Source organism: Microtus ochrogaster, chromosome 18 (genome assembly GCF_000317375.1).
Source record: "Microtus ochrogaster isolate Prairie Vole_2 chromosome 18, MicOch1.0, whole genome shotgun sequence".
Classification (NCBI taxonomy): Eukaryota; Metazoa; Chordata; class Mammalia; order Rodentia; family Cricetidae; genus Microtus; species Microtus ochrogaster.
Window position 1 is genome coordinate 40329214 of NC_022020.1, and position 13715 is coordinate 40342928.

Consider the following 13715-nt stretch of genomic DNA (forward strand, 5'->3'; position numbering starts at 1 on the left):
GTTGTGAGCCACCATGTGGTTGCTGGGAATTGAACTCAGGACCTTTGGAAGAGCAGGCAATGCTCTTAACTGCTGAGCCATCTCTCCAGCCCTTGGGCATTCCTTTTAAAAAGGAAAAAAAAAAAAAGCAACCCAGGACAAAGTTTCTGTCTTTTTGGGTGTGATAGGATTTCACATGCCATCTCCCAGAGGCCATGTAGATGTTCTGCGGTAAATAGATACTTTATAACAACAGTCTGTTTAGTGTGACCTGAGTTATACCCAGAAAATCATGTGCATGGTTTAAGTCTCTCTAAAGTTTGTCCTGTAAAATACTAGCACTGTAATTTAATACATCTATAAAAACTATCTAAACAATTAGCTTAGGTGAACAAAATACCTCCAGGGGAGATTGTTAAGGTCAGCGATGATTGTAAGCAAATTTAGTGTGGCTGGTAAATCCCCAGGTGAATGAAAGAAACCCTGTGGGTTCTTGATTCTTCCCTGTGCTCTGTGAACACGTGAGGGGTAGTTGCCATCAGTCATTAATAAGCTAAAGTTACGAATATCATGACTTGAGAGAAACCAGACTCTTTGAAGGCAGCGTAATACAGTACAATGTTTCTTAGTAACAATGTGGGGGGGGGGTTGAATTATGTCGTCAGTCTGAGACCATTTTTGAAGATGAAAAAGAGGGAGATGCCTAGTCTTTTTATCTATTAATTTTATTCTAGATGAATAATTTATTTTTATCCTATAGGACTTTGGAGACAGGGAGATACCTTCCAACATTCCTAACCACACAAGGAAAAAGCTAAATCAGAGCAATGTCCAGAACTCCATAAATGTGATATGGACATCACGTTTGTTCAGGATGGTTGCCAAATTTGGAAACTTACCTGTTCTGTGTGTGGAGACACACCACTGCATACATTCTTTGGTGACTAGCTTCACAGCTGAGCATTTGTCTTTGGTGGTTTGTGCTCACTCACCCGTAGCCAGACGTCCCTCACACCTGTGTAGAACCCCTCCCAGTATAAAAATCTGTGCTCACGGATGTGGGATTTGCAGATGACCTATGCAGATGCTCCTGTATACTTTAAATTATCTTTAAATCACTCGTAGTAATACCCCACACTGTTGTAAAGACCACGTAAATAATTTTTATTCTATATTGCTGAGGACTGCTGCCAAGAAAAGTCTACACGTATTCCGTGCAGGCATGTTACTTTTTTGGAGCAGTTTTTTTTTCTCTAATTGTTTGAATCTGTTGATTAGAGACCTACATGTAGAGGAAGCCAACTGAACAGTAAAACAGTTTAACAGAAACCTCTGTCCTCCTCCTTGAAAACGATCAGGAAAATCTCACTAGAAAGAGAGATCAGAAGACAAAGTCCGAAGGTGAACAGGTACAAATCTGGGACAGGCCCCTGCCACTATGGTCCAAATGCTTTTTCAGTCTACAGACTCTTTGGCAATGGAAGGTCAGACATTTGGATCTTCACCAAGAGAAGCTGTGCTCTGTATCTGTGATCCTTTTCCTGTGGGTGCCATCCAAACGTATAAAGGCGAGGTCTGCGGCTACCCAGTGGTGCTGCTGTTGTTTTTCATCTCTACTTACACATAATGAACGGAGGAGAAAAGTCAGCTGGATCTGGCAAAAATAGGAGTCAGAACAAAAGATAAAAAAGATCTATGAAGGTCTAAGAGCCATGGATGGCTCATTCTCTCAGTTTCATTCTGTGGATATTAAGCCAACAGATCCCCCATCTTCTTCCTTTTCTCAGGCTACCAACTCCTGCTCGCACTCCTGGGTGAGCCATAGGTAAGCAGCTGTTGGAAGGTTGACCAACCAAGACTCTATGTACACAGTGTGTAAGCATTCGAGTTTCTATGTAAGCTAATTGCCTGAGCCAGGGCAACTTGGCTTACTGTTGCTGGGACCAGGAGGTCCACATCCCCTTTCTTTCCTCTTTTTCTGCTGCAGAAACTCTCAATAGGGTTGGGAGGGAGAGGACTCTAGGAATGGATGAGCAAAGCCTTTGATCACAGTTGATTATTTTCTGAATGTTCTTGTCTTCACAGAAAATGTATTCATAATATACACTTTTATTTTATATCACTTTTTCTTTTTTTCTGGCTCTCTTTTCTCCTCTCCCCCCCACCCTCTTTCTCTCTCGTTTGTGCCACATGGGAGGAAGTCTGCCTTTAGCCGCGCAGGCATGCCATCAGCTATTCACAATTGTGTTTAAGTACCATTGATTATCATCGAAAAGGATGTTGTTAGGCAGGTAAAGGAGTTTCAAAGGCTCTGTTTTGTGGGAAAAGCTTGGAGAGTGACACTGTCTGCCCCTTGCTACATAAGTGCAAAGGTCACCTTTCTTCTTTCCAGTGTTCTGCGGCCTCCCGGCTTCCCTGACTCTCCTTACACAGAGGCAGCCTCCGCCTCCACATGGCTGGCCTTGACTTAAGCAGGGCCCCTCTGAAGCCTTGTGAGATCTGAGCTTAGGCTGCCTCTCATGGAGCAAGGAGAGGAGGACGTAGCTCCAAGTGAACAACTTTTATGCTAGAGGATTTTCATGCTGTAAAAGAGAAATCAAAGGAGGATTAATAACTTTTAAACCAAACCACCCTTAATTTTGTTAAATGTTTCATTCTTTTCCTATGTACACCAAACCAATTACAGACTCAAAGCAAATGAATTGCACATTTTACTGGTGTAATCTTTGGCAGAGGAGCTACCAGTGACGGAGACTGTCAGGAGATGAACCGAATGGTCTCACTGCTTTCTTTCTGCGTAAAAGTCTACTAGTGTTGATTTATGCTAAGCAAATCCACCCGCATGTTGTCCTTCTCAATTATTTTGTAAATGTGTGTGTAGCGCTTTCTAGTTTTTCACAGAGCTCGAGTTTTCCTGTGTGGGAACTGGCCGTACAAAGCCATTTCAATCTCTCTTAGTGGAAATTAAGCAACACTTGAGTTTCTCAGTTAGACTAGTCACTATTCACATGCTCAGCTGTTCCTTGTAGCTGCAGGACTTGATTCAGGGCAATGTCCACTCTTGATCTCCCTCCTTTAGGTCCCACCCCACCACCCAGCCACACAGAGCTGTGCACTGTGAGATGCCCTTCCTCTGGGTTTGCTTTGAAAATGGTGGGAGGCTATATATGCATGATGAGTTGGGAGAACCAAGAGCTTTTGAAATATGCTTCCCAAATGCAATGATGTAAGATCCTGGACCCAGTGGAGATCAACACCCACGGATGTCTGTCCATATGTGTTTTTCTGCTACAATACATCAAAAGGATCTGAGATCTTCGAGTTAAGATAGATTCTATCCAAGAGTCTGATCACTTTAACTTTGCCAGACTTTGGAAAATGAATGGGGATGCTGGAATTTTAGTGAAGGGTTTGCCATGTCAGCATAAAGCCCTGAGTTTTCTCATCAGCACCCACAAAAAAAACTGGGCAGGGTGGCACACACTACCGTCTCAGTGCTAGGGAGGCAAAGACAGACGCCTCGCCTCCTTAGTGAGTCTGGGTACCAGTGGCAGGCTGCCTCAAAGACAAGAGAAGACCACCCATGGCAGACCTTAGGCTACCACGTGCACAGCCACGTACACAACCTCCTTCCAAAACCTTAAGGAAAATGTTGATAATGGCAGCTCACTCTGTGTTCTGAAGTTCCTCTGGTGTAACTTGAAATATGGCTTTAGAAATACACACCCATATTCCGAACTCCTGTGGCCAGTTCCAAAAGGAATTGTAATTTTCTGAGATACTTTCCCTAGAAAGTATCTGTTTCTGTTTTTAATGTATTCCTATATATCCGTATTTAAATCTTAGCTCCAATCAATTTTAAAATTACTTTTTAATCATTTTTCTCCTTCTCCACGAGTATTGGGGATTGAATGAGACCTCTTCCACTCACTGATATTCTCAGCCATTTTATTAGGGTTTTTTTTAGATTTATTTATTTATTACATATACAGTGTTGTTCTGCTTGCATGTATACTTGCAGGCCAGAAGAGGGCACCAGATCTCATTACAGATGGTATTGAGCCACCATGTGGTTGCTGGGAATTGAACTCAGGATCTCTGGAAGAGCAGTCAGTGCTCTTAACCTCTGAGCCATCTCTCCAGCCCCCTTTATTGTATTTTTTTAAGACAGTTAGTGGACCAGGCTCGTCTTGAACTTGCTCTGTAGCACAGGCAGATCTTGAACTCCCACTCCTCCTGTCTGACAAGTGGCAGTATTTACAGGCCTGGAATGCCCAGTCTGGCCTCTTTTACTCATTTTTTTAAAAAAATAAACTCTGAAAATAGAAGAACATAAAGTTGAAAAGAGCATCATCTACTAACTACAGACCTGTGGGCTTCGCTTCTTTGGCTATCTTGGAGCTCACCATGTAGAACAGATTGCCCTGGACCTCACAGAGATATGTCTGCTTCTGTCTCTCAAGTGAAGGTGTGTGCCACCACTCCCAGCTCTTTTGGGATTGATTATTGGTTTTTATTTGAGACAAGGTCTTGCTGTAGCCCAGGCATAACTTTTATATTTATGACTCTTACATTTTCTGTACATTGCTAAGCTGTTAGAAACTGTTACAATCACAAGAACTCACTTAAGATCCAAATCCTCATCTTAATAGAACTAGAGTCTGCCAAGATGAATGTCAGTAAATGCTCTGATATCATAGCACGGTACCTAAAAATAAAAGGGTATTATTTTGCTTCGTGAAATTTATTAAAGAAAGGTTCGTACCTACATTTTAATATGAGGTTTTCTTGTTATTCAAAATTCTCAAGTTTTTACCAAAGCATTAAGATTGTCCAGGGAGAGGCACAGGGAGGAAGAGCGGAACTCTTCCAAGTGCAGGGAGCTAGCTGCAACCCTCATGCAAGCTTGCCATTGGTGATACTATGATTCACAAGCATCTTTGGGGAACATTGGTTATTTTCCATAAAGTAGGAGGAAAAATGGTGTATGAAAGAGCACCCAGGTGAATTTATCCCCTTCCCCAGAGAAGGTGAAGAAAGAGGTCAGTGCACACACACACACACACACACACACACACACACACACACACGTCTTAAATGATAACTTTTAATGACAGTTCACACAGGCCACTGGACCCCTGGCAAGTACTCTCTGGCTGGTCCTGGGCAGAAAGGATGCTCTAAAGATTAACCCTCTTCCCTTGACGACCGAATTCGACATCAGCCTTTCACATCCGTTCTGTGAATCTTTGCCACAGTGACTATCAGCATAAAAAGGATGTGTTGACTTCTGACTGCAGGAAATAAATCACCCCAACTTTTGACAGAAGGGTTAGAAAAAAAAGAAAAAGATTAATTGGCTTATTGTTTTATAGTGATAGCTATTAAAAATAGATAACCAGAGGCTAATAAATGTTAATGGTCCCTTCACTATTAGAAAAATCAATTGTCAGTGAATATAGCACATATTAATATATTATTTTGTTTATGATCCTCAATAGCATATAAACAATTTCATCCCCAGAGAACTATTTTTTGAGAACTCTTTTTAAGGTCAACATTTACTGCCAAGAATAGATTTGCTAGGAGGATATTTTCCTCTGTAGGCAATTTTAATGGCCTTCAAAGCATTATTTTATAATTATAATAAAATGCATGTGTAATTTGTCAGGCTTGATAAACTCCTTTCCAAGGGCTCTTATGTATTTCTTTGAAACCTGTTTGAGAGCAGTTAGATAGATTTCTAAATGTAAGTAATTAAAATTGTATAGTATTGAGTTATTGACCAATGCTGGACTATTAATCAAGCTAAAAAATTCTACAATCAGTGCTCAGTGTGCTGAAGCCTGGTAAAATAATAGTATTTGTGTTCAGCGAGGCAAGTAGCCGCAATTAAGCACTTCAGTTGACAAATGAGAGGGTACACTTTATTTTGTACTTAATTGAATTGTTGTACATGCTCGGTCACCATTGTCTCCCAGCCCTTCAGTTTGGTGTTTGGTCATTGGAGCTCCTATATTTGTTAATGGCGGAGCAATTAAGTCTGCCTTTGCCATTGGCTTCCTAAATGCAGCCAGAAATGTCTGTCCTCCAAACCAGGGCTTACTTAGTGAGTGCAGGGAGGATTCTTCAAGGCAGATGGTTAATTTCCTGAAAAAGGATTGTGATAAACAAATTAGAGCCCTGTCAAGAGATGATTTTGAAGTGAGTTTGAGTAGGGACAACGCCTCGGCTTTCCTATCACTCACTGGATTCTGCTTAAGTTCGCAGAAGAACTTCTGACGAATTTTAATCTATTTTATGAAAACCCCAAATTGATTTACTTCTCATGAGCTGTGTGCGCTCTGATAATCTTGCTAGTTATCAGGTGTTTCTCTCAGCTTCCTCCTGCTGGCCCTGCACCACTGTCCCCTCCCTGCAGGCACAGTGGCATCTGTCATTTCTTGCTGCCATAAGTCAGTCATTCCTTGCAACTAGATTCAGCAGAGGAGGTAAGATTCAAGAACACGACTCCTGGCACCGGAGAGACGGCTCAGGGGTTAGGAACACTTGCTGTTCTTGCAGAGGACCTGGGTTTGGGTCTCAGAACCCACATGGCAGCTCACAACCATCTGTAATTCCAGTTCTAGGAGATCCACCCTCTTCTGGACTCCATGAGCACCAGATGTACATGTGGTTACATACATCAGACCCTCAACATACACTTTAAAAAATAAAAGAACAGGACTCTATAAATGGGATAGGTGAGAAACCAGGATTTCTTTTTCAAAGAGATGCATCTGGCAGGTCTGGCTTCATCTTGGGTAGACCCCAAGCCAGTTTAGTATTTATGAAAGTGTGCATGCAACTTGGCCACTTGCCCGTATTTCCCTGACACTTGGAATAAGGTTCAAACACCCTGTCATGACCTTGGCCTCAATGTCCTATATCCTCGAAGGACAACTTGTCCTCAGTTGTCTGTGCCAAGTCCGTGGTAATAGCAACTGCTTTCCCTGTCCCACTCAGGGGATTGCTGTAAAGATTAAACCAGATAATTGACTTTAAAGCACTTTTAAAAAGTAAAGGAAACTATGGAACCCTAAAAGACAATTATGTATTTTCTTTTGTACTGTTTGGCTTAATTAATCCCATGCTCATGTCTGTGAAGCTCACAGGAATATGCTGGTATTTGCTGGTAGGGACATTGAGATAAGCGAATAGCTGTTTTTGAAACAGTGTGATTCATACAGGAAGGGAATGCTCATTTGTGAGGTTGACCTGTCTCATCAGCTCCGTGAACCTTCTTCCTGGGGCAGCAAGTAGTAGAACCCAGAGGCCTGCACTGTACACTCCGTCTTTGAAACGTGTCGAGTCTAAAGTGGCAGCCCCTTTCCTCACCCTGGGGATTGACACAGGACACCATGGCCAGTGACTCTCTATTTGTTTCAGACCCTACCAGTGTGGCCACTGTTCCCAGTCCTTTTCCCAGCCATCAGAACTGAGGAACCACGTGGTTACTCACTCCAGTGACCGGCCTTTCAAGTGTGGCTACTGTGGTCGTGCGTTTGCCGGGGCCACGACGCTCAACAACCACATCCGGACGCACACTGGAGAAAAGCCCTTCAAGTAAGTAGTGGCCAGCTGTCCACCCTCTTTTTCTTATCTTTCTTGGGAGCTTCCAGATCCATGGGCACCCCTTGCCCAGCTCAGTTTAGCTAGTGGAGAAGGCTACTTTTAAGGTCAGTGTCTGTGCTGTAAGAGGCTCTCTTGGGTTGCATGGCTGCTGTTTGGGAAAATGGAAGTCAGGAAAGCTATACACTGATCATGGCTCGAGGTTTGCAATCTCAGACGTAAGATGAACTTCTAGGGCCTATTTTCTCGTCAGTAAAGTAAGATATGAATAGCTACCCTGAGTAATCTTTCCAAATCCCATGTCAATCCTGAATTCTATTAGCATCCATGCCAAGATCTTGCTATCAGCAAGTTCCCATAACCAGGAGAAAGGTGACCATAGTATAGGATACTTGAATAATCCTCTTGGATAATATGAACTCTTCAGAATTCTAATGACACTTTCTTCTCATGTTATCAAGTTGATAAAAATTAAAACAAAGGGTGTATTTTATATTTCAGTATACAGAGACTGTGAGTAAGGGCATTTTAGCAAGATTGTGTTTCAACATATAGTCCATCCAACAAAGCAGCAGATATTTGAACTATGCAAAATGGCCCATCCATCCATCCATCCATCCATCCATCCATCCATCCATCCATCCATCCATTAATCCACCCATCTACCCATCCATCCATCCATCCATCCATCCATCCATCCACCCATCCATTAATCCACCCATCCATTAGTCCATCCATCCATATGTGTTCATTCAATAATAATAAATGCCTACGTTTACATTGGTCATCCTGCTAGGCACAAGAGATACAAAGGTGAATGAGACTCCGTCTTGACTTTAAAAACTTCACACTCTAAGGGGAAGTCCAATCAATCAATCAATCAATAAAGGATGAAAAGGATGAAATATTATAACAAGACATGTTTGTACAATGTTGAGGTATATCAGAGAAATGGAATCATCAGATATGTGTAGGATGCAATGTTGAACAAGTTTACGAAGAATAAGCAGGAGTTTGCTGGCCATACAAGGGAGAAGAGGCTGCTTCCAGTAGTTCAGATGGCAGCAAGAGTCTTGGAAGCTGCACACATCAGATTGGTGGGCTCAGAGCAGTTGACCTCATAAACTCTTTACGCATTTCTACCCATTTTCTGTGCTTGCTTTCCCTACTTGGGAAAGAAAATTTGAAAAACACAGACATCCAACCTTATTCACCTTCTATAGGACAAACTCAAGCAAGATTAGGAAGTGATTCTGTCAGTAGGAGACTAAACCTCTTGTTTAGGCTCAGTCAAGTAGGTTCCCATTCCGTGCTTATCCTAAGGCCAAGTACAGTTCATGGTAACAGTGTCCTGTTGGTCTGGGTCCTGCCCACCTCGCTGGTCTGTCAACCTATGGAAGGGCTCATAAAAGGCTGTTGTCTTTTACCTCTACCTACCATCATTTAAAAATTATCAATTAATTGATTATTAGTCTGTGTGTGTGTATGCATATATGTGAGCATATACGTGTCATGGCATATGTGTAGAGATCAGAAGACAACTTGAAAGAATTGGTTTCCTTCTTCCATCATGTGGGTCCTGAGGTTCAAACTCAAGTTGTCAGGTTTGGTAGCAAGAGTACCTTTACCTGCTGAGCAATCTTTCCAGCCACTCCATCATTGCTAACTATGTTCCTTAATGGTTTAATTGGTTGTCTTAATAGTAAAAACAGCAATGATTTTTGTCTGTATACTCGCTTACCACAGAAAGTCTTTGGGCTAAGTGGGACATGATGGTACCTAAAATCAGGCTTATGATATACTAACCAGCTGGGCCGTGGTGGTACACACCTTTAATCCCAGCACTCGGGAGGCAAAGGCAGGTGGATCTCTGTGGGTTCAAGGCCAGCCTGGTCTATAAGAGCTAGTTCCAGGACAGGCTCCAAAGCTACAGAGAAACCCTGTCTTGAAACAAAACAAAACAAACAAACAAGCAAAAATGATATACTAACCAAACTCTATCCCCAGAGACTGTAATAGTCGGAAGAGGGCACCTTTCTAAGGGGCCAGTTGGCTTGTCCCTATCTTAAAAATTCCCTGTCTCTTGGGTGTTTGTGCCCTGCCTGATGGATGCTGTCATCACCCTCAGGCCTGATTCCCAGGGGGCTCACAGATTCTGTCTTTGCCATTGTTTTGGAGGTAGAAGGTAATGATGCCTCTTTGAGAATTTGGGAGGACTGAGGATTCCGTCGGTCCCTTATAGTAGAGAGGGCAGCCAAATGAATTCAGTGCCAGCGATCAGATTGATTTTTCTCTTGTTGCAGTGTAAATAGATTTCAGTAATTAATTGAAGTGGTTTCGGGGTCAGGATGGGAAATAGATTTCTATTAATGTTAAGGTGTTACTTATGTGTAACCTCGTTGATTCCACTCAAGTTTTTTCTTTAACATCCTGTTTTTGTCATGTTTCCAATAGAGTTGCCATCTTAACTTAATTTTAATTCATTGGATTAATATTTGAAGGGCTTAAGTGATTGTGTTTCCCCTCCTTTCCAACAGTGTTGTTCTTTTGTTCATGCCTGCTTTCATCTGGAAAAATCAACTGAACAAAAGATTGTAAAGCGGTGGGGTTGTTGGATAACATTCTCCCTGCCTGTTTTAGTCTGTTTGCTTCTTGATTTTAGCAAAGTAGCCATGAGGCATTTAAGATGATCAAATATATATGCCCAGAGGAGAGCTGATATATGCTTATTTTGAAGCTGCAAGGTTTAAACATCTTCTAGGAATGGAAAGCTAAGTCCTTTAGTGTATACAGGGTCTTTCAAGATTGTCCTATTGCAAGGGAGTTTGAGAATCTTCTAACCCAGCCCATGGATATCCAACCCGGGGACATTTGTAAATATTATGAAGATATCCTTTTACAAGCTTATAAAACAAACATTAAAAAAAACTTTTTGTTGCAGATTAGTCAATAAAAATGGTTTCACCACCACAGTTAATTTTACTACTTCAGCTAATGGGCATCGGCTTAAACAACGTTGCAGAGGCTGGAAAGAATCTTGTAAAGATACACAAACCTAAACTGTACGCCCAATGCAGCTTCCAAGTAGATGGCCCGAGTGGTTTCATCTCCAAACTGTCCCCTCGACCCAGGCGGTCTTCTCAAAGTCTCCAGCGTGAGCAGAGACTGAGCCTGTCGCGTCAGGAAAAGCCCTTCCCTCATCCTTACCTCTGCTGCTCAGCACTTGGCTGAAGGATGTGGAGACTCCTGGCCTCCCAAGGCGGCCAGTGAGCAGTGGTACTGAGGGGCTAGAACTCCTGCAGGCTTCACCTCACATCTGATCAGCTGAATGCTCCCTGGAAGAACCTCTGTCCTAAGTTCTAGGGAGACCCTAAACCTGTCAGCAGCTAACGGAGGCTGAAGACATGAGATTTCTAAGGTAAAGCAACCCACAAGAAAACAACCAAAAAGATGGACTGCACCAAAGGCCTTGGATTTTAGTTTGTTATGCGAGACTGAAGTCATGGGGAACAAGGAACAGACACAAGAGATCATGTCACTTAATCGCAATGGCTAGGCACTGTATTGCAGGAAGGGCAGCTGGTAGAAATGGTCAGAGGGCTAGCAGTGAGGACTCGGTTTCTCCTGGTCTTGTGCTAAATGAGATCTCAGCAAGTTTGGGGTAGGGCATCTATTTGACCTGGGAAGCTGCACCAACAGGCCAGGACTTGCCCTAAGAGATCACCTCTACCGTGTTTTAGAAGCCAGAGGAAAAACTTTCACCAGGATGTTTTTTGCCTTGAGTAAAGAGAGTTTGGCTCAGAATAAAGAAGCAGAACATTCCAATGTCCGATATTTAAGCAAGACATAGACAAAACTCTAAGCAGATCTGAAGAGACACAGCAAGCATTTACCATGTATGAAGCCCTAGGCAGTTTGGTCCAGTTCAAGTATTTCACAGCCCATGCCAGATGCACATAAAGATTCTTGCAGGTTTTCTGTGTAGTAGAACTTTCTGTCGTTCGGTTCATATGGTTCAGTCAGCCACTGCAGTTTCCAAAGAAGTATGTCAAACTGAAAAGGGAACTCCAGGCTGACTTGGACTCCCACACCTGTAGGAAGTTGGGGGGCTCTCTGTTTGCTGAAACATTTGGAAGACTTTCCACATGCACGTGTCCGGGATGTTCACAAGGCTGTGACATCAGTACCCATGCCAAGGGAAGGCACAGGATTGCAATTCAGGGTTAAATGCCAGCTCAGCTGAAGCCCGGCTCTGACCTCCCAGAACCAAGGTACATGATCGAGTAGGTCTTTTGATGAGTCCCATAAAGCTGTTCAGACGCTTTGCCGAGCTTTCTCATCTAGAGTCTAAGGTGATAGACATGAAGCTGAAACCCTAGTCTTGTTTATTTTTTTTAAAAAAATTCTTTTATCTATCTGTCTTTACTTCCTGAGATACAAAATTCTTATCATTCCCAAACAAAATAGCTTGTGTGTCTGATAACCTATGTTTCCCCAAAAGAGAAAATTCCTGGCAATAGCATCTAAAACCAAGTAATTTCTCCACATTGGCATATCATTTTCTTCCATTTGGTGAGAGGATGGGACTAGCCATGGTCTTTGCAGCGGTGGCCTTCTTATGCATCATAGATGGGGAGAAATTCCTACTGATTATAACACATTGCTCTATGTACACAAATCTCACTGAGACATTCAAGCCAACACCTGAGAACAGTGTGACTCCTGCTCTGGCCATCCAGCATGGACATTCGAGTATCAGAGGGATACAGATCTCAGTCTTACGTAAGGCACCAGGCTTTCTGCGTGTGAATTCTTCACGTTTTAATAAAGAGGACGAGAAAAGCAAAGACACAGCCAGGTAAACTGCCAACTCCTCACAGTGGTTCAGCCCTTTTCTTTCTCTCTCTCTCTCTTTGAAATTGATCCTACAGCTTCAAAATTAAAAAAAAAGAAATATAATAATTTGAAAGTTTGTCAGGTAGTGAAAGGTAGTATATTTTAACACACTAATCCAGTAACTAATCAGTTTTCTAATAAACAATCAGCAGTTTGCTACGTGTCCTCGGCACTCCGGTAGCTCTGGAGACGGGATGAGCTGCTCGTGGGCGTTAATGAATACACCAAAAATCGTTAGGTGATCAATACTTCTGAGTTATTTTCATTGAGCTGATAGGTCTGATACATTAAAGCTGACATTATACATTTGTCAAGATCACCGTGCAGTTTTTAACAGTGGAGCAGGCTGCTAAAAATATTCCCTGAAAGACAATCAGAGAAACACAACTTCTTCATCCTGACACACTCAGTTGGCTGCCAGAGTCTGGAAACTTCAAAGCAGTGGTTCTCAACCTATGGGTCACGACCCTTTGGGCAAACCTCTATCTCCAAAAATATTTGTGTTATGATTCATAGCAGTAGCAAAGTTCTGGTTATGGAGTAACAATGAAAATAATTTTATGGCTGGGGGTCACCACAGCCTGAGGAACTGCATTAAAGAGTTGCAGTATTGGGAAGATTGAGAACCACTGCTTTAGAGCATGGAGCCAGACTCCAGCTTCCCAGCATTCCCAGGCATTTGAGAATCTCCAGACTGGGTAGATGTGCTCTATTTCTCTAGCTAATTCTGCACACAGTTGACTGAGGAGGGGGGAAAGAACAATAGTGCTCCCCAGGTAATGAGATGTGTGGTATCCTCGTCTGTGGCAGGACCCCAGGCTCCCTCCAGGTTGCTTGCACCATTGCTCCTATAGCGTAGGCTTTGGAGAGCTGGCAGTTTCAGAAGGTCATTGTCTCTCCTTTTAAATGTCTTTTCCTTCAAAGGTTTGAGGAAGTGCTAGTAAAAGGACTGACTGCCAGTGTGGCCGCCCAGTCTGAGCATGCTTGAGGTAGCTCAGGTTGCTACCACTGTGTGTGTGTGTGTGTGTGTGTGTGTGTGTGTATGTATGTGTGTGTGTGTCCTTGTGCACATGGTCAGGAATGGCAACCACAGAAAAACTCCAGTGTGTGTGTGTGTGTGTGTGTGTGTGTGTGTGTGTGTGTATGTGTGTCTTCCATTTTTTAGCAGACTTAAGTAACCATCAAGCTGAAGTTCAGGCTCTGTGGGAGATAGGGGCTGGCCTAGGTTC

At 42.7% G+C, this 13715-nt stretch overlaps 1 protein-coding gene across 1 annotated transcript in view; it reads left to right on the plus strand.

Annotated features, from left to right (window-relative positions):
* The window catches only part of Prdm6 (PR/SET domain 6), a 102251-nt gene that overhangs the window by 87052 nt on the left and 1484 nt on the right, over window positions 1-13715 (plus strand). Inside the window, exon 7 of the mRNA XM_005356109.2 lies at window positions 7408-7584. Coding sequence (XP_005356166.1) covers window positions 7408-7584 — 177 coding nt within the window. The remainder of the gene's footprint in view (window positions 1-7407; window positions 7585-13715) is intronic.